The 25,898-nt window shown below is 42.5% G+C and overlaps 1 protein-coding gene across 1 annotated transcript in view; it reads left to right on the top strand.

Moving 5' to 3' along the window:
- The window catches only part of FKBP1B (FKBP prolyl isomerase 1B), a 200,434-nt gene extending 195,412 nt beyond the window's left edge, over window positions 1–5,022 (top strand). The window contains exon 4 of the mRNA XM_078647708.1: window positions 4,356–5,022. Coding sequence (XP_078503834.1) covers window positions 4,356–4,484 — 129 coding nt within the window. The 3' untranslated portion in view covers window positions 4,485–5,022. The remainder of the gene's footprint in view (window positions 1–4,355) is intronic.
- Window positions 5,023–25,898: the final 20,876 nt, after the last annotated feature.

The following is a 25,898-nucleotide window of genomic DNA, read 5'->3' as shown; positions in this document are numbered from 1 at the left end:
TGGAGATGGGCCATTCCTCAAAACATCTATCTGTTAGCCGAACACCTACCAGGAGTTCAAAACCAGATAGCAGACATCTTAAGCAGACAGTCGGAACAAATACACGAATGGGAACTGCACCAACAAATACTGCAGCCATTCTTCCAAAGATGGGGACAACCAGAGATAGACCTATTTGCCACTCATCAGAACGCAAAATGCCAAAGCTTCGCGTCCAGGTACCCACATCACCTGTCGCAGGGCAATGCGTTATGGATAAATTGGTCCAACAAATTTGCATACGCTTTTCCCCCTCTCCCACTAATCCCATTAGTGGTCAGGAAACTGCAACAACATTCAATGACCATGATACTAGTATCCCCCACGTGGGCAAGACAGCCGTGGTTCACCACGCTCTTGCAACTCTCACAAGTGCCACATCAAAAGCTACGAATTCTACCCATGCACCTTACACAGAACCATGGAGAAATAATGCACCCAGATCCAACTCAGTTGAACTTAGCGATCTGGCTCCTGAAATCCTAGAATTTGGGTACTTAGATCTCCCCCCAAATTGCATGGAAATAATTAAACAAGCGAGACGTCCAACCACCAGAGCATGCTATGCAGCTAAGTGGAAGAGGCTTGCTATACACTGTACTAATAACAATATCAACCCTCTAGACGTATCAACAAGGGAGATTATTTGCTACTTATTACACTTACAGCAATGTAATCTAGCGTACACATCTATCAGAGTACATCTAGCAGCTATAGCAGCATACCTGCAAAACAGGCAGCGCACATCACTGTTCAGAGTACCAGCGATAAAAGCATTCATGGAAGGTCTTAAAAGAGTCATTCCACCAAGATTACCACCTTCCCCAGTCTGGAACCTCAACGTAGTACTCACCAGACTAATGGGGCCACCCTTCGAACCTATGCATAGGTGCGAAATACAATTCCTTACATGGAAGGTGGCATTCCTTATAGCTATTACCTCACTCAGAAGAGTAAGCGAATTACAGGCATTAACAATACAAGAACCATTCCTACAGTTACACCAGAATAAAGTGGTTCTTAGAACAAACCCAAAGTTCTTGCCTAAAGTAATTTCAGCATTCCACATCAATCAGCCAGTGGAATTACCAGTCTTCTTTCCAAAGCCACAGACGGTGGCAGAAAGGGCTCTACATACACTAGATGTTAAAAGAGCCATTTTGTACTACATAGAAAGAACACAAGACTTCAGGAAAACTAAACAACTATTTGTAGCATTTTCCCCAACACATAAGGGCAATCCTATCTCTAAAGCAGGCATCGCAAGATGGATTGTAAGATGTATACAAATATGTTACATTAAAGCAAAGAGAACATTAACTATTCCTCCTAGAGCTCATTCCACAAGAAAACTAGGAGCATCTATGGCATTCTTAGGGAACATTCCCCTAGATGACATATGTAGAGCAGCAACTTGGTCTACACCACATACATTCACAAAGCACTACTGTGTTGATGTACAGGCTGCACAACAAGCCAGAGTGGGCCAAGCTGTATTAAAAACTCTATTTCAGACAGTTGCGACAGACACTGGTGACCACCGCTAGGGAGGTAACTGCTGTACAATCTATTCATAAATGTACCATCTGCAGCCCATATGCCTCGAACGGAATATGCTACTTACCAGTATGCATCTGTTCTTGGCATAGAGGGCTGCAGAGTGGTACATGCCCTCCCTGCCTCCCCGGAAACCTGTGTCTGTCCCAACATTATCTTATTTAGATACATTTACATGGGCATATCTTTATGTACTATACTACACTACTCCATCTAACCCTACTATGGCAAAACAATCTAAGGATGGAGCCGATGCCCATGCGCACTAACACCGAGAGGAGGAGTCACCTATGACGACAAAGACTTCTCCAGAAGAAAAACAAAGTGCAATCATCCGAGCCCAACACCAGATGGCGATCTATTCATAAATGTACCACTCTGCAGCCCTCTATGCCAAGAACAGATGCATACTGGTAAGTAGCATATTCCATACCTACTGGCGACTGCCAGTAGGTAATATATATCTCCTACTGGCGATAGCCAGTAGGTATATATAGTTAGGATTGTTTTCCATAGGGAAATCGCAACATTCTATTGGGAATAACTTTGGCGCCGGTTGAGGAATCTTCCTGAAATTTTCCTTAACTTTGCCTCGCGGCGCTCCGGTCCTTCCCTGAAAGTTTGGGGGGGATTCGTCAAGCGGGGGCCGAGATAAAAGGGGGGTCCCAAAACGTGTTTCCCCATGTTAATTTCCATAGGGCGGTTGGACTCACTTTTAGCCCGAACGGCTGAATGGTTTTCCACCAAACTTGGCAAAATTGTAGGGACTGGTAGCCCGATGTGCCTTTGCTATGTCTCAAGATATGTGCTCCAGTGGTTTTTACGAAAATTAACTTTGAAAAAATATATATTGGGCTACATGTTAGAGCCCAAATGTAGCCCAAAGATGGCCACCAGAGACAAAAAAAAACAAATGTAGCCCAAATATCAGCCAGATGTAGCCCAACTATAGCCCAATGACAGAATGTCCCAGAGTGTTCTAAAGAACAACTAGAGCGCTAACAGTCTTACTTATGACAAAAGTATGGCACACCTGAAGTCATCTTGATTGGAATAAAGTGTTAACACTTAAAACATTTAATTTGCGAAGGAACAAAACGAGGGGGTTCATTTTGCCATAAAATTATGATTAGTGCTGAAGAAAGAAAAATTAGGGCACATTTTGAGTGACTTCTCATATCCTCTTATATTTCATTAAAAAAATTCTGATATGCAGTCTCCCAAGATGGCCACCAGAGACTAAAGAGCCTGTGCTTAAAAACTCTGTTAGCAAAGCAGGCATTTGAGATTTAAAAAACGTTTTAATATATAAAAACGTTATCCGCTAATAGAATTAGCATTTAAAAAACCTTGCGAATTCAATGAAAAAACCATAGGTTTCAGGCCTTATATAGTTAGGAATTAGCATTTAAAAAACCTTGGGAATTCACTGAAAAAACCATAGGTTTCAGGCCTTATATGGTTAGGAATTAGCATTCAAAAAACCTTTTAAATTCACTGAAAAAACCATAGGTTTCAGGCCTTATATAGTTAGGAATTAGCATTTAAAAAAACCTTGCAAATTCACTGAAAAAACCATAGGTTTCAGGCCTTGTATAGTTAGGAATTAGCATTTAAAAAACCTTTGAAATTCACTGAAAAAACCATAGGTTTCAGGCCTTATATAGTTAGGAATTAGCATTTAAAAAAACCTTGCAAATTCACTGAAAAAACCATAGGTTTCAGGCCTTATATAGTTGGGAATTAGCATTTAAAAAACCTTTGAAATTCACTGAAAAAACCATAGGTTTCAGGAGTTATATAGTTAGGAATTAGCTTTTAAAAAACCTTTGAAATTCACTCAAAAAACTATAGGTTTTAGTGGTGTTATAGTTAGCTGGACATTTTACTCATACAAAACCATTGAAATTGCTCCTATATAGTTAGTTGTACTAACTATATTTCGCGCACCCGCAATCCACTGCTGATGATGTCACATATTAGATCATTCATGACATGGTCAGTGACATCACTGATGACATCTCAAATATATAGGCTGCAGTGTGCGCATGCAGAGACCATAACAGGGCTGTTTCTGCCGCACTGTCTATGCACACCCTCAGACTCCCATTGGAGAGGTACCAGGCATCACACCTCAGTGGGCTACTCTTAACTGCACTGCTCTGCACAAGTAAGGGTCACAAAAACCTCCATACCCACTGCTAAACAGCAACCTTGAAGGGACACCTCATGTATTAGTACATGGTGCAAGGGTGAATTCCATACCTCGTTTACATTCGACTGCGCCGCATGTAAAGGAGGAAACACCCACTTCACATTGCGTAGGTGCTAAATGTGCACCCATGCAGCGTAACACAGAGGGGTGCACTTGCCGCTGCAACTTCATCTGTGATGCAGAGATGGCAGTACTGCAAGTGATGGGCCCTTGATTTAGTTGCGCTTTTCTGTAATAAAACCCTTCATATATAGAACTATTTTATAAATTACCAAAATAAGCCACTTGACGAAGTGTATAGGTCGGGCATGGATTCATGAATCATAGCCTTTCAGCAGGTCTAAGCAATGAACACATTTCACCACAGACATAATGTTCTAGTCCATGGCTCCAGAACCTGTCCTCCATTCCTGGAGGAGTGCCAAGGTGCAACGCTGTGGTCCAATTTAAAAAAGTTCCCTGAATGAGTTATTATTAGTAATACCTGAACTTCTATTCACACACAGTTCTGTAACACATTCTTTATTCTTTTTCCTATCTTTAGATGTGCTTGGGGCAGAGAGCAAAGCTGACCTGTACACCTGACGTAGCCTACGGAGCCACGGGTCATCCTGGCGTCATCCCGCCCAACGCTACGCTCATCTTTGACGTGGAGCTGCTGAAGATAGAGTAGCCATGACAGGGAGCTCGTCCTGAAGTTGTTTCACTTCTTGTCACTCTGATAGCCTGAAATCATTGTAATGCCTGTAACAAGAACCTCCCTAGCTTCTGCTTTCAAGCCAGGAATGGCTACCACTGGTTGTGTTTTTTTATTTTATTTTAATTGTGTTTTTTGTTTTTAATTGTCGTGTTTCTTTTTTTCCCTTCTTTATACGCTTCTCTGCTTTTAATGGAAATCTCGGATTTTAATCTTCAGGTTGTACATTTCATTTAATTTGCATGAGATCAGATTCAAAATTAGGAACAAAAAAACTCCTCAAGGAAACCACTGCCTTACCTACACTCAAACCAAGGAGAAAGTGCTCAAGAATGAATTGTGCCACATGCACATGAATGGGCATTATTACCAAACAGTTACCTGCGCTGCCACTTTTCAAAAGAAAATGTAAATTTTGCTTGCTGCTGTTTTAAAAGAAATGTCTTGTTTTGAGAAAAAAAATATATATGAAAAATAAAAGCACACCAGTTGATGGTTTTGTGCACTGTTCAAATCCTAGTTGTATATTGTTTTTTGTTGTTTAGATCTGGCTTATAAACGGTTTCCAAGTATTTCTACTGAAAATACAAACCTATATGCATAGCTACAGTCTTTTGGTGTGCCCTCTTCAGCCATTGGTGCCTTCAGGTGTCATTCACAATATAGCTTCCAACCACCACAAAGTACAGCATGGCCCAGCTTACTTCATTCATTAGCTGTGTTGCACTGTGAATGAAGGCATTTTGTCAGATCACATGTCCGCAGGCACTTCAGTTTAGTGCCGGTGTGGTTGGGTTGCTGGGATACCCCTTTGTTTTCATAATTTTTACAGTTTTTGTTGCATGTCCGGCAAACAAAAATAAACATTGCAAGCTCGCCAAGGATGTATCAATTGGCTTTGTCAGTGCTTGCATTAGACCCTTGCCGTGTGGGGCCTTGGTTGGAGAACATGCAGAATAAAGCAATACCTTTAACAGACTGTGATAGCTGGGGGATGGAACATTATGACTCATTTACACTGAAGAATGTATAAAGTTATAAAGTTGCTAGGAAGGATTCTTGAGAAATAGATCTCATTCTTGAGCCAAAACAAGGGATGTTCTGACAAATGAGGAAATTGTGGTTTAATGCTTGGAAGAACCATAAGCTAAGAGAAAGGATCCTGGGATAAGTAAAAGAATACGGAGTCATGGAAAACTGCTGACCTACACCAAAGAATGTGACCTACACCAAAGAATGTTGTTTCTTTACATTACTGTTTTTGGCTTCTACAGATAAGGCATACATGTTAGTAGTCTTAATGTGTGCAGGAACAAGACACCAAAGTTCATCTGCAAGGACGTTAACTTCATCAGCTTCAAATCTTCGATTGATGCTATCCAGCAGCCTCATCGCCCATAACCAACATATAAACTTAACGGCCAAGCCTGATATTCTGGCATCTAAGTTCAACAAAGTAGTAGGTTTCATTAATGAACATAAATGAGAATACTACCTTTTTATTTAAAAAAAAGAATAATTTTTTACAAAAAACTTTGGTTCGAACTATGTACATAATTTGAGCAAAAATGGACTTATTTTTTTTAAAGAGTTTTATATAGCGCAAGCTAGACCTGAAGATATTCGGTATTAAACCGCTTAACATGAGCACCAGTTTCTTTACACAAGGACACATTCATTTTTGTTAGACACGGGGAGACTAAGTAATCGTCCCAGAATCACATGATGTTGAGCGTCCTTGCCGAGACTCAAACCCGGTTCCCCAGCTTCGAGGTCGACCGCTCTGGCCGTAAGGCTACATCCTCTCCCTAAGGAATAAGAATGATATTTAATTTAAAATACACACACTCCATCTCATTTGACGACATACAGTTTGGGATTTGACAAATGTACCTATGAAGATACTCTTGTTTGTCTCATTTTTGTGACCAGAACTCCTTCTTGAGTAAAGAGAAATATTTCTTGTAATGGTGTCAGAAAGTCTCCAAATTGAAATTGTACATGGCTGTTTTTCAAGACATTTTTTTCGAACATAATGTTTTATTACCAGGATGATCTACAAGTAACAGAAGATTCTTTATAGGCAATATACATTTTGCAGTTGCACCTTACTTGAAAAGAAACCAATTAACTTTGGATATAAGGTTTGCCCCTGTACCATAATTGATGTACATAATTCTGGAAGTGGACTCACAACATCCAGTTATTTCTGCTTTCATTGATTGCTCTAAAGCCGTCTTCTGGGTTTTGCAATTTTTCAGATTTGTCTAACAATTGGAGAATACACCTAGGTGTAACTTGCATCATGTGTCCCGAGACAGATTACACATCACCCAATGATCAGCCCCATCCTAGCAGCTTACAGAAATATGTAGAACATCTCAAGAAAACCTACTTTTTCAAAGCCAGACACATCACCAGTACCTAAGGTTTTGTGCTAAGTGGCAGACATTAGGAATATGTGTGACATAAGTGGTTTAGCAGGTGACAAGATGAAAGTGGTTTTGACCCATAATACATCACACCGTGCCTGAGCCGACAACCAAGATGGCCCCAGTTAGAGGCGTGATAACTGTGTTAAGGATTCCTGAGGCCGGAAGGACTGGTTTAGTGTTTTTCTTCTACCTAAAAGTCGTTTAATTCCTAAGCTTTTTTTTCTGTAGAAGGTGTTACCTGCTTGGTGCTCTCCCCTTCTATCGAGGCATTTCAAGGACAGTACTATTGATGCGTGACTTTAATGCTGAAGTAGACAAAGCAACCTTCTCCTGCCGTAGTTTGGTACACTATCTTTGAAGGTGTAAACTTTCTAAATCATCTGTGTGAAACTTAGCACATTGAACGCCATCAACTAGACCTGGGTTCTTAGTTGTCGGTCCTGAAGGGCCGGATCCATGCCTGATTTTTAAGATAACTACATTTATCTACATGCGGAAATGCGAAATATCTGGCATGGATCCGGCCCTCCAGGACCGACATTGGAGATCCCTGAACTAGACTGTTAAGTTCTTGAGTAGGCTTTTCACTGAAACAACAAAGAGCGACCTTTAGACTTTAAATTACTGTTCTTCAAATCAGTCAGTGCACTGCTTGAGCCGGCAGAGAGGAATTCTTAAGAGCAGAAACATTCTCTTATATTAATTTGAGGAAATGGGTGAGTCTAGACAACCTTGGACACGAATGACGCTCAATCAACTGACCTATATAATATAAACAATTAAAATAAAAGCAATGGGAGGGATATTGCAGAAAATAATCTTACTTTTTTTTAAATTTAAATTTGATTTTAAATTAAGGTGTGGGGGCACCTTTGTAGGCGGTGTCTGTCACAGGGTGGTAGTCTGCCTGATATGCCCAAGTCTAACCTCTGGTTAAATTTCTCAATTCGGCAGATAAAGCAGGCCTGTAAAAAGGCAAGCACCCCCTATTGCAGAAGTAATTGCAGCTCCATGAGGAAAACGAAAAGACAAAAAAGATGCATCAAATGAAATGGCACATGTAAATAACATTACAAGGAGCTGTTTAGGGGCTCAGATGGCTTACCCATCATGCCTCTTGCGGATGGTGTTGTGTTCGCAAAGATTGGTGGAGTTCTGAGAATGGCCTTTGAAGACATCAATAAAATCCAGGAAAAATCGAGTAGTCAGTAGCTGTAATCTCATTTTTACCTCCTAACTGAAGTGGTACATGAACTATTTAAGCAGCACATTTATAAGGTTTCCTTACTTGGCGAATATTAGAGTTTCAACGAGGTACAAACACAGCCTTAAATGACATTAGAGCACTGGTTCTTAACCCTTTGACTTCAGTAGAACCTCTCTGAATCACTTCTGAAGCTGGGGACCCCAGCCTAAGCAGTTTCTACTATTTGAAACTCAATGTAATGCACCAAAATACAGAAACAAGTACACAAATTACGAAATATTTAATGCAAAAACCAAAAAATTATACATCAAAACAAAATTTAAATGGTCAAGGCAGGAGCTTATTTCTAAAAAACGAAGTGAAATGCTAGACTTTCGTATATCACTTTGTCTTTTGTAGTCCTAATACATGGTCTCTTTTTATTCACACATACCAATCATCACTCTGATATGCTAGAACACAGACTTTGGTTTTCTAGGTCCCCTGGCACGAAGGATTCGGACAATGTTCAACCCCGACAGAGAAGTTTTAAGGTATGGTCAAAGTGGACAATTGCTCAGGGCTCCCACGTTCCAAGGGGCCTCCTGGGAAAGTGATTCTTCTTTCTCCATCATCTCTAGCTCAACCTGTTTCCATCACTCAGGCTGCCTCCACCTCAGACTCTGTCTCTATCTTTACCAAGAGTCATCATAAGGATTTTGGGGCCTAATCTAAGACATATTTTGGCTGTTTCTATGTGAAAATGTAACATATGATTCAGTATTGTTTGCCATTGCTTGAATTGAATTAGCAGAATGTAGGTAACGAAATTTAATGTAGTTGCTAAAAGGGCGCCTCAAAAAAATGCCTTGCCCAGGGCCCCAAAAATCTGTTAACACTGCAACCGAGGCAGAGAACCTGTTAGACTGCAACCACACTACAACCCACTGAGGAATACTTGAGTGAGCTGTGTTTAAGGTAAGTATAAATCCCATTAGACATTAGAGTGAAAATCAGCTGAACCCCAAATATTCTTTCATTAAGGAATACCACACTAAGATACAAAAGGATGCATTTCAATGATTTATTTTTAAAATCACAATCCTATCTAAGTGCACACATGATGAATTGTAACTACAATTAATACAAATAGAATGGTAGCTTCAGGGCTAATTACATTTTAAATTCAAATTAAGCTAAGGAAACCAACTTCATTTTACCCCCACATTTTGAAACTCCTATTCATGTACAGAGCGATTTAACATTTTCAATTTATGTTTTGCTGTTTACGTATCTACGTTTTATTAATCTGCTAATATTATTTATTTTTCTGAATAGTCAAGAACCCAAGGGTAGGTATTGCGGACTCCAGGTTAAAGAGCCACTGTGTTAGAGCAGAACTGTTGTGTGTCTGTGTCAGGGCCGAAGGCCAGCTGGCAGTCTTCTTTTTTTTCTTCTATAGGATGTGTCCTTTGTTACAATTGACCACATACTTCTGGAAAGACTGGACTGCTGCTTAGGGATCTGAGGTGGAGCCAATTAATTAGAATTGTATCTTACAAACCAGGTTAAGATCATTATTCCGTGGTGAGGGAGTGCAATCCTTGGGCGGACTAAAGGTTCAGCTATTTACCCTTTGCATTTTATTGGATACATGGCACCCTTAGCAAAACTGATTAGGGCGATTGAGCTAGATGTCCAGCCCTAAGCAGATCACACCAAACTGATTGTTGGTCTGGAAGAATGTAGTTGTCAGGCTCCATTCCCTTCATTTTACTTGCTCACAGGAATCACCGCCTCTCTTTTACGTTTGGAATCATTTGTGTAGTAAAAATGGCTGCAGGGTGAACCCAAAAAGTTGGTTTATTGAAGAATTGAGAGCAGCTTAACAATCGCCAGCTATATTAGGAGGTGCCTCAACCAATCAGACTATTTGCATTGTCCCAGCGACATTGAAAATTCGAACCGTATAAAATTCCACCACTTTAAGTAACCATGATTTTAACGCACAACAATCTACTTCACCCAAAGGCTTTCCTCAACAAAGCCTTGAATCAGCTGTCTTCACCCAGGGCCCGCCGCAGGCAAATAGGCAAGCACATGGTTAATGAAGGAGAATGAGGAATGCCGTCCTATTTCCTAGAGAAGATATTAGACCAACTCCACATACACAGGGGACCAGTGTCTTTGTCCCACACATGTGTTCTTGCCAGGTAGCTGAATGTGGCATTCTGCTTTTAGAAAACATTGTTTGCTGGTCCAGCCGTCCCTGCACACTATGAAAGGAGTCTACCTCTATTGATTTGTAACTGTTTCGGCCATGACAAAGCTCACCTCTGTGTTTTCCTCCTGTTCCCGGTGCTCCAGTGCCTTCACTTTGCCAACGCCTTAGCTTGTATTCTACTCTTCCGGCATTCCTAATCATCAAAGCAAGTTTGTATATCGTGACACGTTCCTATGCTGACCTAGCCTTCTCCAGTTCAGAGGTCCTTAATTGTAAGGAAATTTGATATTATTTAGAAACCAGGTGGCTATTATCTGGCGAAGTGATCAGGACTGTGAGTGGTGAGAAAATCTTTGGGTTCAGACAGATAGGTGGGTAACATTACCCACAATGTACTAGTTAAACGATGAAAGTTGCATCTGTCCATGACCGACGTGGGATCTACTGTAGCCATCGCAGAGCTGGGTTTCAGTATACCTTCTTAAAACAGTTCACCTGTCCCCCCCAGCTTGTGTGCTCCAAGCGGTCCCTGCACTCGATGTTCGAGAGTGAGTCAGAGCCAAGGGTTGCTTATGAGTGGAATATGGGGGGGAGTAAATGGATTCCCTACCTAGATACCTCAGAAGTTTTTAACCAAACCCAACTAGTAGTGGCTAGCGTTTGAATCGTACTTGGGGCACACAGTAGTCGTTGGGGCAATATGGTGCCAAGCAGGAGATGTGGTAGTTGTGTATGTTGAAGTTTGAGAAATGGCAGCCTGGCATATGGATGATACCACTAGTGAGCATAACATGCTTGGGCTACGTAAAAATTGAGCTGAAAATCGGGAACTCCAAAGCGGATGAGCTCATAGGGTAGTATAAGGACTTCCCAGCGGGTATAAGGACGGGAACCAGCCCATATTAATCGAGTAAGCAGCCCACGTAGTGAGGTAAAGAAAAACTGCAAATAAGGGCAATGGAAATATTTTTTTTAAAGATAAAGAAAGCAGGGTAGCACTATGATTTTAATGATTGCTATACGCCCGCCCATACCCAGTGGAATCTTAATCCACCTATACACCTGCGTCTTAAATGTAATCAAAGTGGACCCATAGTTGCAGCAGATTACTTCTGAGTGCTCCCTGTGAATGTGAATGCCCAGCTATTTAGTAGAGTCCATGTACCATTGCAGGGAAAAATCAAGATCACACGGTTCTGTGGTGTCTGTGAGTGGAAATAACTCAGACTTATTCTACTTCAGGCATAGTCCAGAGAAAAACACAGAATTGCTGCAAATTAACTGTAGGGTCGCAAACAACATTATGCCGTCTGTATAAAGGGAAGCTAATAATGTCCCATGGTAAAATCTGAGGCCTCTAGGAATATGTTTTTCGTGGAGGTGGCAAACAAGAGGGTCCATGGCGATTATGAATAAAAGGGGAGGATCGTGTACTGCGCGTTGTGTCCTTAAGTGTACCATTTAGACGCAATCGGGTCTTGATATAGCAGATGAATCCGTTTGTGAAAACCATGAGGCATGCCCAGTTTGGCTAGTGCAGTATGTAAAAAAAAAAAACACGGCAATTTCATGTGTTTTCGACATCTAAAAACTCGCCCACTAAAGGAACAGTTGGGGAGATTTGATTGACCACAGTGAATAAGGTGCAGAGATTAATTTAAGTGGAGGGATGTGGTACAAAGCCAGATTGTATGGGGGAAATAATGCAATCCATTAATAAAGAAAGGCGGGTATCTAAAACTTTGGCCCAAATTTTTTGTATCAAAATTGAGCAGGGATAATGGTCAATAAGAGAAGTAATGGCCAACTCGTTGGGTTTAAGCAGGATTGTGATGACTGCTTCCCGCAGCGTAGGAGGTAAGTAGCCATGCTCACGAGATTCAGCATACATTTCTAATAAGTGTGGGACCAGCATCGATTTATAAGCCTTGTAAAAATCACCAGTGAACCCATTGAGGCCAGATGCTGTGGAGCCGTTCAGGTCACCAATGGCTGCAAAATCTCCTCACTTGTGATATTATAGGCAAGAAATTGCTGTTGGCTGGACGTAAGGCACACCATGGCAATTTCAGACAAGTAGTTAGCCAATACTTTTTCGCCCGAGCGAGTAGTGTAAAGTGATTTGTAGTAGTCAGTGAAGTCTGCAAGAATACCAGCAGCATCCCTGACTTCAGTGCCATCAGGTTGCTGCAAGCGTGTACCACATGTGGCATGGTATGGGGACGGAGCAAGCGCGTCCCATGATGTTTCCTGTCCGGGGAGGACCTAGCTTGGCAGTTCGGTCTGGACTGTTCCCATGAGGCACAGGGTCAAGACTGATTTGCATATGGTGGGTCTAACTGGGGTGGCATGGTGAGCAAAAGAACAATGGATTTAACCCAGATCTCTTGACTGGGTGAATGTATGATTTATTCAGCATTCCGTCCCATCATTTGTTTGCGTAGCATGTTTAATTCCCAGGACATCACAGCCAAGAGCTATATGGCAATATATGACCGGCGTGGAAGTTGGGAGAGATAGCTTAGAAGAGAGATTGAGTGATGCCAATGTCTAATGAATTTGCAGGCGACCTTTATGTACAGATATGATCTGAGCTATATTCTAGTGTGGTAACTAAGGATGAATCGCATGAGCGGCATGCGGTTATATACTGGTATATGATGCTATGGTTACACATTAAATTAATTGAAAATAGAGAGTCAAAAATAATAGATATATCTACACATTGGAAGAGATGGTTAGCGTCTTCTCTACCAATTGTGAAACTTTGCATCCTGCAGAAGTGGAAAACAACTGCTGTGCCGAAGGTGACAGACATATGCTTTGAGTACGCTATCCTCAATGGAAAGAATGATCTACAAACTTAACGACCAACTGACGATCTTTGAAGCCATATAAAATCAATTTCTTGACTCTCTGTTGAAGCTGCGAGGTTCCTGGGAGAGTACAAACAGTCATGTTACTGCCCAAGAGACACCCGATGTTAGAGGCTTTAAATCTATATTCATTGATTAACCCCTTCGACGCTCATGACGAGCTGGGCTCGTCATGCAGTAGCCTCCTGCTACGCTCATGACGAGCCCAGCTCGTCATGTAAAGTGCATCTGCTGCTTTTCCAGCACAGGGGAAAAATCCCCATAGCGTTCAAGGTGTTAAGGGATTTAGGATTAACGGACACCTAAGGACTTATTGTGAAGTTGCTCACCGTTCGATGAGGGTTATAGGTGAGAAGGGTTTCTCTTTCTACCGAAAAGTTTTTGGAGTGAGGACCTGCAAGTTTCTTACTGCAACATGCAAAATTGTTATAGTTTCTTATAGAGTTATTCAAGTGCATAGCATTGTTTGACTCGTTGAGTATAATTTGTACACAAAGTCTTGCATGGCCTCTATTTGTGTTTTAGACTACATTACAGTGTAAAATCAAATTAAGGTATCTAAACGTATGTAGCTTTGTGCCACATTACCACCAAACTTAACGAAGTGGAACAAGAGAGGAAAGGCTTGCTTGCGGTCTCGAAATCATTTCCAGAAAACCTGCCGGCACCCAAAACCCATGGAGACGTAGACCAGAGCTTGTGATAGGCCGGATACATGCTTTCGAGCTCAAGCGCAGACTACACAAGACCTATAGCCTGCGCTGGACCAGCAACCGAGACTCAGTTCAATTTCAATTTATTAACAATTACAGGTGCAACCTCCAAAATTGGCCAGAGGCAAAAACATAAAGGTAGCATCAAACAAACTCTAGTATTGATAAGGTTATAACACAAATTCTCAGGGAAATGTGGTCCTACATAGGTTCTTAAAGATAACATTAGATGTATGGTTTATCTTTGACACCTATCCAGAGGTCTTTATACCATGCATCTGGATAAAGGAATTGTGATTTACTGCCCTCGTCGAAGCCCTCCTTGGACTTCCTACAATTGACTATAATTCTACAAATATTTTAAATGTGAAATTTAAATTGATGGCAAAACAAGTAATGACATCCATTTGTAGAGCGGTGCATTAAATGCGAAGGAGGTTTATTGGTGCTCTTGCCTGGCAACAGATGCTTATTGTTACTGAAGTCAATAGTACCCGCTTTATCGACTTGTGGCTAGTAAAAGATTGAGTGGACAGGCTGGATTTCGAACCTGTAACCACAGAGTCAAACACAGATTCCTGGAGCGCACGTATTAGTCCGTTGAGGCACCAGACCCGGCCTATTTCAGCTTTTCTGGCTTACTTAGAAAACAGCAGCTATTTGGCTTTCGTTTAGTTGGGATTTAGGTTTGTTGCAACACAGACTGTATTTATCACAGTGTGAGATGGTATGCATCCACTAAGATCCCATTGGTTAAGCTGATCCTTTGGGACCTGTCTCACGCGTCTGAGACAGTGGATCATCCCGTGTTGTAGTGGGGTCCCCCGAAATTCCCAATAAGACATCAAATGAAGTTCAGCCAGTCGTTACTCTCCAGATACCTCTTTGACCAGTGGGATGCTGCAGGACTCACCATTTTGGCTTTATATTCTTTAAAAGTTACACTAATTAACATCACTGTAGGTTTTGATCTACAGTGTTTTTCCCAGGAAGATAACACTCATATCTCTGTGCTCTTCCAAGAAGAACTGTATGGACCAGGTGGCAACAGGTTTTGAAAAATGGACGAGGAGCAGTTGTTTTATTGCCACGAAGACAGACATCATTCTGTGTGAATTGGCGACAAAGGTGAAGGCGTGGAGAAGCGTTTTTTAGGAGTCTTTTCACACACCTTTCCAGTGCCTGGGGATATTCCTTGCATGGCTCTGAGTTTGGTGATATTAATTTTGTAATTTGCGGTCCCTCTGACCCTGAGGTCACTCTGGTGAAAATACCTAATTGCAGTCCACTATGGGGAGACCGAAGTTTCATATTTATTGAACATTATTATCAATTGATGTTTTAATGCTTTTTCTCGACTGTTGCACACGAGTGTATTGAACATATGGAACAATTAATTTCCTTCTGTTTAGGTTGATAAAGTGTGGAAATCGTTCCTCTCCATTTGGGATGAAGAACTGGGAAAGCAATGCTCCCAACACTAGGGTTGAAAAACTGTGGCATTTCGAATGGGGAAGACCCGGAGAAAAGATTTTCCTTCCCACCCTTCTGCCTATGAAGTGCCCCCCCCTCCCCCTTTCCGGCAAGACACATGAATGCCAACAATGGATTTTCTTCCTTTCTGAAAAACTACAGTTATCTCTATACCCTGGAGGATTTGAGCCATTAATACTTCATTTCTACTACTACACTTCTGAGAGTGGAACATTTTTATAGGACATTGTTTGTATGAACCAATTGCGATGTCATTTTTATATCTGTTTAAAGCCTTTGCATTCATGCAGTTACAGGTACATGTATTTTAAACACACTTCCATTTTGCTATCATTTGTTATATATTTCAATCATTTTAGCTCAGCTGTCCTAAGTAACTCTAACCTCGAACTAAAATTGGTACCACAAAGGGGAGACTGCAAAAAAGAGTGAAATCTGCTTTTTACACAAGAAAACGGTATCTAACTTTCAAGGTGTTCTTCACATGAGAAGAGCCCGGCACCTGCTCATTTGCACCTATCTGTAGTTTCTGTTCATGCTATCATTCATTTCCATTGAGAAAAAGAATATAAATCTACCATATGGATTTTAGCATGACACGCTCCAACCGATCAGGGCGCAAAGCTTTGTTACGCTGACACCGTGTTTAGCCCTTTCATTATTTTTTATGCCTGCTGACTATTTTGAATTAAACATGGGTTAGACTTCTATGAGCTAGCCCAAGTGTCTGTTTTCTTTTACGCCCCTTTTGGTACTAGAATATTTCTATCATGCATGTCACAGGAATTGCCTCATGCTACCAAAACAATCTTGGCCACAATGAGTGAGTCCCTGAGGTGGGGGTTACTTGCCAAGGAGCACACTGGACATGGCCTGGACTCTGACATAGATCCTTTTTAGGGCTTGGCCGGATCATTTTTAGGTCTGCGTTGCCCAAGACCTTCTGATTTTAATAAAATGATGGAATACTTACTAGTAGGGGCTTCATGCCGGCTTTCTTAATCCTCGTCTGTTGTTGCACCCACTACTGCACACACCATGAGGCAATGCGTCAGCTCACTTCAGCCATTGGCTTTTCACTCTGTGAGTGATGACATTCAGGTCTTGCACAATGTGCGCTTACATACAAAAATTAGTCACCTTGCACAATTTCAAGAAAAGAATTACAAACAATACAAACATTTTGAAAGCAAAAAGTCGGCAGCCAACCCCAGACCTATTGGCTTTTGCCAATGCTGGCTAGGTATTTGTAGGAAGGCAAGCTGAATTAGCCTAATGCTAGTTCCACCTCCCCCTCCCTGAACTTTCAGAATTCCCTTAGTACACTAATTTCATCATTGCTAAGTATTATTAGTACCTGCATGCCACAGGCCTTCCAGTTTTGAAGGAAGGACACTATATCCTAATTAGAAAAAAACATTCCTCTTCTATTGGCTCTTTTTTTAAGCACTACAGTCCTACTGGTGACAGCCCTGGCCGAATATGACTCATTACATCGCATATTAATACAACGCGTGCCATTACACCGCAGGTATTACTACGCGATGTCAATGACAACGACATACCATTACATCGCAAACTTTTACCACGACTATACCTTTACCACGCATGCCAATACAACACAAAGGCATGTGTGGTAAAGGTATACTCATGATAAAAGTTTGAAAGGTAGGTGACTCTATCCTGCCCTACCCTAAACCTGCACAACCCTCCCCCGTCCCCCACTCCTCTCCCTACATTTACACAACCCTGCACGACCCCCTTACACTACCCTAAAACACTACCCTACACAAACACCACAACACTACCCTAAAAAACTACCCCCAGCACGACCCTCCCCCTACCCCCAGTCCGGTCCCTACACTCAAACACTACCCTGCACGATCCCCCGACACTGCACTAAACCCCAAAACACTACCCTACACAAACACCACAACACTACCCTAAACTCTAAAACGCTAGAACCTCCCCTGCCCCTCAGTCCGCTCCCTACACTCAAACACTAACCTGCACGACCCCCCCAAACTACCCTAAAACACTACCCTACACAAACACCACAACACTACCCTAAACCCTAAAACACTACCCCCAGCACAACCCTCTCCCTAACCCCAGTCCGATCCCTACACTCAAACACTACCCTGCATGACCCCCCGACACTACACTAAACCCTTAAACACTATCCTGCACTACACAAACACCAAAACACTACCCTAAAACACAACCCCCTGCACGACCCTCTACCCCCAGTACGGTCCCTACACTCAAACACGACCCCCGACGCTACACTAAACCCTAAAACACTACCCTGCACTACACAAACACCACAACACTACCCTAAACTCTAAAACACTAGCCCCAGCACGACCCTCTCCCGCCCCCCAGTCCGGCCCCTACACTCATACAGTACCCTGCATGACCGCCTGACTACACTAAACCTTAAAACACTACACAAACACCATAACACTACCCTAAAACACTAACCCCAGCACGATCCTCCCCTGCCCCCCAGTCCACTCCTTACACTGAAACACTACACCCAGCACGACCCTCCCCTACCCCGAATCCCCTTTACCTCTCTATCCTCGTGGTTTCTCTCTCCTGTTCCAGCTTCGTCTGAGGGGTGGTGCACGTCACAACATCGTTGTGAGGAAACTAAAGAGCCTCAGTTTCCTCACAACGATGTTGATAGCCATTACATCGCGTGCGTTGTAAAAGTGCATGCGATGTAATGGTATGCGTAGTAATGGTACGCGTTGTAACGCATGCGATTTAATGATTTGCGGTGAAACAGCCACGTTGTAATGGCTGTTAACCGCCATGGACAGTCCCCTTGAATGCAAGGAAATCCTGGAGTCCTCTTGTCCCACCAGTGTCCGAGGGTCTTTCTCGCATCTACTCCAGCTTCATGTAAAGTGAATTTCTCAAGTTCAGGATAAAGTACTACTCCCCCTCCTATAAAGAAAGGACCACATGACATCTCTAACAGATAGAGCACTGTAGGAGATTTGTGTCTGCTCCCAGAAATTGTTCCCTCTGCAACCCCCCTTGGCTCCCATACTCAACTGGAAGTTTTAAACTGCATCAGGAAGCCACACATTTTCAACACCCAATCAGAGCACTCGCTCTGCCACCCATGCGCCTTCGTTCTGCACATGCTCAGCCCACCTTGCAGGACCTCGTTCATGCAAGGTGCCACACAACTAAAAGAGAGAGGTCTTCCATTTGGAACCCTTTGCTTTATATTAACCCATACTCGGCCAATCCCAGTCTGCTCCCGCCTACCCATTGACTGAAGATGGTTTCTGCTCGCTCTTTGTGGCTCTTTCCTAAAAGGGAACTTCATAAATACTCATTTCAGATAGCGTTATTGATCCGAGACTTAGGTAGTACTTGCTTTAGTGCGAGCCATGCATCAAGCATACAACTCTAGGTTAAAGAGTACTTTTGTGTAAGTCTTTTATGTATAGGTATGCTATTATGAACCCACCTACAACTCTTTTACATGCTTTTGTGAATCTGCTCTAAAACATCTAAAATAGGAATACAATGGTAATATTTGTGCCATATGCATATACAATTAGTAAAAATTGAAAGGAGTGTTACCACTTTGCACTTTCGCTATAGGAAGTTGGACATTTCATGGCTGATTTACAGACATGTAGGAGTCCATTAAAGAGTACTCCTGTGTTACTACTTCTCGTACTCATAAATGCTTTTGTGAATCAGAACCTTAATGCTGGGCAGGCTGTGGTTCTAATTTCAAGGAAACATGACCTGCTTTTGAGTTTGTTAGAGAAATATATGGAAAATGAAGAGTAAAAACCTATAGGATACAGATGAATCGGAGGTTCAGAAGCTTCTACTGACACTTACGTAGGCAAGGAGCATGAACCGAATACTTAAACATCCATATTCCATTTTTACCCATCGGGAAATTCTCTGCAGAAGTTATGCAGGAGGAGCAGCGAGATCATAGAATCCTGTTTAAGATTATTGTCGCTGCTAGGATGAAATAATGCAGTGTCCACTCTCGTAGTCTCTTTGAGTGCAATCGTACATGTATTTTGTGAAGGGACAGGTCTCGGTCCATCCATGATTCTCTTTTAATTTCCATTGCTTCATGCAGAGCAAAGGCCTCCACAATGTAGGACAGATCCCTGGGCACCCTTCTGAAAGGAAACTGTGGCTGTGCCAACACCTGATCAAAGATGGGGAAGAAGAAACTGAGGAGGGGGGTCAGGAGAACATCAATGAAAAGCTCTAGGCGCTCGTTCTTCAGTATCTTGCAGAGGACTTTATGCACAGGGGTTGTACACTTGGCGTGCCTTTGCGAGTCCCTCCCAATGCATCATGGTACCCTTAGATCACCGCAGTCTCTTTATTCACAAATATTTCAGTATTCACTGACAAACTCAAGCACAGCAAGTACTGGGCATCTCTTTACATGTGTATCTTTCAGACTTTTGGTACTCATCAGAAGAGAGCAGTCTATTGTGTGCAGATACATGGTATACGGTAGGTGCGCTTCTCCTCTGCGTAAGCCTCATATAGGAATTTTGTAACTGTGATTCCAGAGATCGCTTTCATTGGCAGCCATCTTGTCTGTGGGCCTGGGCTGGAGGAGCCCTCAGTGTGTTCTTATAGGGAAGAGGACGCTTCCTACCTCAGTGATTACACATCTTTCCAGACTTCTGGGTCACCAGGTACACTATGCAAAACAGACAAAACTATCTAGCAGTGTATCAAATAAATAAAAAGCGCCCAAATTGCATTTGGTCCATTTATGCAGGCTACACAAGGTCTATTCTGGTGGTAATTTTCCTTACAAGTCTGTGCTCAATGGGTAAATGCACATGCAAATAAATGCAATTATTGTCTGTACGCCTCAGCCGCAATTTATTCCCACATAGGAATAAATATGGTGCAGAAAACAAACAAACCTGAGGCCTGCCACAAATGTTTCTTGCGCCGGGGTGTTTTTGCACCTAAGATTACTGCCCTAAATTAACTGATCCGGTTACTGTTTAGAGAGAGCCCTTACAAAGCCCCATCACACATTTGTTCTTTCGCTTTGCTAGAATGAACATTCATTGTGCTTCAATTGGGTGGACACATTAGAGGCCCTTGAGGCTACAATTGCTTTCAAACGAATTACCAGAATACTGAGCTTTTCACGTTGACCTTAAAAATATCGCCTCCAGAATACCGACTACCACTATCAGGTTATGGGAGGTATATATAAGTAACTATTATTTTATTTATTTTGGACATATTTAATATATCGCAAACCTTGGCAAGCATAACATTTCCGATTTTAGTTATTGACCATATATGGTAAAAACAACCAATAACACAGAGGATTTATTTTTGTTAAAACGCACAATTAATTCCTGATATATTGTATTGTGTTGGACCATGTATCAATACTCAAAGTCGCGTACATGTTTTCAGTAAATATTGACATGGGAAAAAGCGATGTACGGGCGGAGAAACGCCACAGAGCCCCAACCGGGTAAGAACTAGCCTCGATCATTCTAATTACTTATTTATTTTATATAGTGCTATTCTTAACCTTGAGGTTATCTGTGCACCTTACATAGAGTCAAGACACATGTGAACCAACGCACCTCCTACAATATATATCTAACGATTCCATTCAGGGAACAGTGGTAAATCGAACATAAAACGTTGCGGTTAGATTACCGTGACAGGTAGGCTTTTTACAGTGATCTTCTTTTCAGAAGTTTACATACAAATGAACACAGCATAGCAACACCATTAATGCACACTTTTCCACATTTGTTTACCACTCAGTGCAACTGTAGGAAGTCTGAGTCGACCTTGCTGAGGTTGAGTAATGGTAAATAAGAGTAAAGGTAGGTCTTATGCCCCTCCAGTCATATTGTAGGGTATCTTCTCCCAAGCTTTATCCCACAGGAAACTATGATGGAAGGCGCAGGCAGCACCAATTGCTCAAATGTGTATTTGACCTAAGTAGCATTTTGTTTGCTGATGAGACATGTCCTTCCCCCATCCAGGGCACTGGGAGCAGGTAGTGGCTTCAAGGTTTGCATCAGTACAAGATGTCACGAAAGCAGATTGTATCACACCTTGGTTCTGCCTTTTTACAGCCATCTCGGTCACTGACAGCACTTGCAACCTGTTCGACCATTTTAAATCCGTAATGCTGTGTTTGCTTTAGGAGGAAAACTTCTAAACAACATTAAAACCCCAACATCCTGAGCAAAAGTATCATTTTTTCTGTATTGCAAATATTGGAATTGAAATTTGTACTTGTAAAGCGCACTTATACCCCAACTGGGGTGTCCTGGCGCTGTAACACATACCGCTGTGGAACCCTTCCTGGCTTTTCCCTGTGAAATGTCCACTCCTGGGCACCCCCAAGGTGAAGCCAGGCATCCTAGCGTTGTTGGGGCCGTTGTGGAGATTAAGCAAACTATTGCCCAGAGTTGTCGAGGCGGGAATTGAACGCTGGTCCCGGGCCAGAACTCTGCATCAGGGTCTGCCGCTCTAACCATTGAGCCACACTTGTCGCTAAAGACAAACAAACATATATGCATTATGGGATATCCACTGGACAGTTTTCTCTATTTGCATACGAACACTCCATATCGTCCAAACCTCAATGTTTATTTATCAGTCCTTCATCAATAATACAATCAATGTTATTAGAACAACACAATTTACAGACTGTAAACTAGTGGCACGGAGTCTCTCTGCACCAACAGATTTAGAGACCATCTCTCCAGTGACTGCTAAAGAGGTGGCATGGATTAGGCATCAGAATATCTTGAAGTTTTATTGAAACCATGCATGCAAATGACAAGCAGAAGGGGGATCATGAGTGGGTCACCTTCTTTTACCAAGGGGTAGGGTGGGACGACTCCAGCCAAAAACAAGATTCCTGGTCTTTTTGCTCTGTATTCCCTCGCCCTTCTTTGAGGGTGGGGGAGGCAGCCTTCCTAATGGCCGAACGATTGCCGTGCCCACCATCAGGACATTCATGTGTAAAAAGTAGACTGACGGGTAAGACTGTAGGCCTGCCCATTTTAGGCTTCCTTGTCCATCACCTGGTCTGATTGTACCGGTGTGGGCAAGACTTGCGTGTAAACCATGGCAGTCTCGCATGGAACTGCAGAAATGTTTGCCTGAAGTGGGGATATTTGTAATGTAGATATTCTAAAAACATACCCTTTGCATTTTCAGTAGCCACGTGGTGTGGCCACAAATCCACCATGATGCCCAGCCATGGTGAATTTACTACCACTGTTTTTCCCACAGAGATGGCAGGCTCTACGCTGGTGGAAGCCACCTTGAGTAGAAAATCTATGCCTGCCACGCTAAGGCGGGCTACTCCAGCTAAAAGGGGCCTTCTGGTCTTGCGAATTAATGTCCATCAGTGTAAACTCATACACACCCTCTAGGACTTTCCAGGACACCAGTCTGCATTGAACATGCTCTGAAACTGTAGAACAAGGATGGCCAAGGTAGGCCTAGGTTGGCTTGATCCATGGAAGATTTTCATGAAAGGAAATGACCATATCAGTGTTACATAGATAGGTTATGTCTAAACCTATCTCATGTAAATATCCTAAAAATGTCTGCAGGATCCAGCCCTCCTAGACAGCTATAAGGCTGACCAAATTGAAAGCAACAATTGTGAATATGATTGTATCCTGTAGGGTAGCATTTTAAAAATGCAATGTTATTTTATCAATATGTTGATTTGTACTACAAATAATAATATAGGGGAGGCAGAATTTGCCAGACACCTTCATGGCGCAGCCATGGTCTCGGAGCTGTGGTTAACCAAGAGGCCAGATTAGTGACCTGAGGTGCACAGAAATAGTGCTTTCATGCTGGAGGTCTCTCTGGGTCCTGGTGCCCGTGGATGCCTGCAATCACCCCTTGTTTGTGAACCCTGGGGGCACAGAAGATGGCTACACCTGTTCTACATTGGCTGTAATCCCTAAATAGGGTAACACAGCATCCCAGATTTTCCACGACAGTCCCAGATTGTTACCCTATGCCCTGGTAAATTTCAGTAAATGTTTGTAGGTCCCGGTTTTCAGAGACATTGACTGTACACAGAGGGAGGTAAGTTTTCATGTGTTTCTGTGCCGAACTAGTTAACAGCCCAAGCAGTAAGCAATTTAGTTGACACAGATGATACTGTGTGTAAAATTTGCATTTAATTTCCATTAGGGCATCACTTGTGCGTATGTGCGATGCCAGGAAAATCAGTGTGTGTCCCTTGCTAGATACAGAATTGCAGTCCTGCTTCTGTTCGTGGAATGTCGCGAATTTTGGTCTTCAAACTTTGGTCCACTAATCCCCAGAGCGCTAGTGTGGTTAAATCAGGAGAGAAAACCAGTGCGCCCTGTTGCTTACTGGGGGAATTTATAATGATGCAATGTTTCAGGATTAGAAACGCTATGAGCCGTACTGAAAGTAAAATGTCCTCCCTGGAGAATGAAAAGAAAGAGATAAAGGGTCGCATGGCATCCACAGAGCGAGGTGTGAAGTACCTGAACAAGTGAGCGACAGCAGGAGGAAACACTTTGCAGCCGTGGTGACATCATCAAGATACCAGAAATGCGCGAGCTGTGCTTTCACCTCACGCTCACGTGATAGATAGGGGTGAGCGGAATTTGCGTAGTCTCACTACGCAAAGCTCTGCGAAACGGTAAAAAATCTCTGCGAGTACACAAAAGTTCAGCGAACATGTGGAATTGCTTGTTCCGCCCGTTCGCGATGCTTTTTTCCTGTTCATGAACGCTTTTTGCGTGCTGGGGGAGAAATATCTTGCAAACACGCATTTTGAAAGCGCAAACAAGCAAACATTTCCGTGGATCGCAGAATTTTTGGCGATTCCACGTTCTCTCGCGGAATGCGAAATTACCCAAATTCCGTGAGCGGAACGGAATTTACCGCCCAGGCATAGTGATGGTGGAGCACTTAGAAAACGAGGCCAAATCTACTACAACTTGTACTTTTGTTTTTTTGATGATGAACTGGGGCCCGCAATGTCGGTGCTTCAGGTCGACGTTTGCCCATTAGGGGCTCTGAAGTGGAAGGGCAAGTGTGGCAATTGTATTAGCCGAACTGGCCGATCAGTAATTTAAAAATCGGGAGTCTCCCGCCTGAATCTGATGTGTTGGCATTTATGGGTCAACATGCCTGCCACAAACAATCGCCATGTTGATGAGAGGCACCTCTTGGGCCTTTGAGACTCAGGCACACAACTGCAACTTGTGAAGCAAGGGGTGATTTCCCTTGGGGTTGGGCATCCTCATGGTTTACGCAAGACTGTCAGTCCATGAGGGTGGAAAAACCCTGATGTTTACAAATCCTGAGGCTGCCTGCGAATTACCTGTCTTTGAAGAAAGGTTGTTTTTGTCAACCCGGGTGAGGAATGAGTGACTGGGGGTTCTTGGAGGTACCATGGACCAGTGACTGGCTTGAAGCTTGTACTCATTTGAAAGCTAGACCATGTATAATTTAGTGAACTGTTCCAAATGTTGTGGTGAATGAGGGTTACACCAGTTTTCCGTCACACCAGCCCTCAACACATTTTGCCTGCATGGATTACCTGGGTTTACATTGTTAGGGACTATGTTATTTTTTATTGTAATAGTAAATACTTTGAATGGTTTTGTTCTTTTAGCTGTTGTCACACAAGATATACGGTTCTGTCTTTTCAGCATCAATTGTCTCTGGAAATTGAAGCGGAGGTACATGTCATAAAGCCATACACATGCATATGAGGCTCAGCTGGACAAATGATGGGTGTGCCTAAATATATGGCGTTGAGCCTCGAAATGTGAAAGTTGAGCCGAGCCATATCATCGTTAAGCTTGGCCATTTGATTTGTACAATTGGACCTATGATGTTCATGCCCCTGGAATATTATTCTTGCACCATTGGCTAAACACGACAGCAGTCTAGTTCATTTACAATGGGAACAAAAATAGCCCTTTGTCTGCTTGGGTATTTATTTGTTTGTTACATTATATAACTAATCTGTTTTTAAGAGAAAGCACTACCCGTGGTGTTATTGGTGTTGAAGGTCAAATTACATCACTTCCTGTGATATCATCAGGGTCAAAGATAATATAAATGCACGTGCTGTGATGGCACTTGTTAACCAAAGGGCATATGATATCACTTCTGCTACCGCTGTAGTTCGGGTAAGTCCAGTGCCATAGGGCCAATAGGAACCTCAATCAAGTGTAATAGAGGAGAATGCCTCTACCCCTGAGCTTCTTCATGACTCCCACTAACCACCAGGCTCCCCATAGCCTAGTTTGAGGGGACACTTTTCACCCTCTGCTCATGTTATCAATCTTCAAGAAAAGGTTTACTACTCACCTGGCCAACTCTTTGCACTGGGAGAGCTGAATCAATCAAGTGCAGCACAAATAGACTGGGGACAACG

This window comes from Lissotriton helveticus, chromosome 6 (genome assembly GCF_964261635.1).
Source record: "Lissotriton helveticus chromosome 6, aLisHel1.1, whole genome shotgun sequence".
Classification (NCBI taxonomy): Eukaryota; Metazoa; Chordata; class Amphibia; order Caudata; family Salamandridae; genus Lissotriton; species Lissotriton helveticus.
The sequence above is the reverse complement of the archived record's forward strand: the minus strand, read 5'-3'. Positions and strand labels throughout refer to the sequence as shown.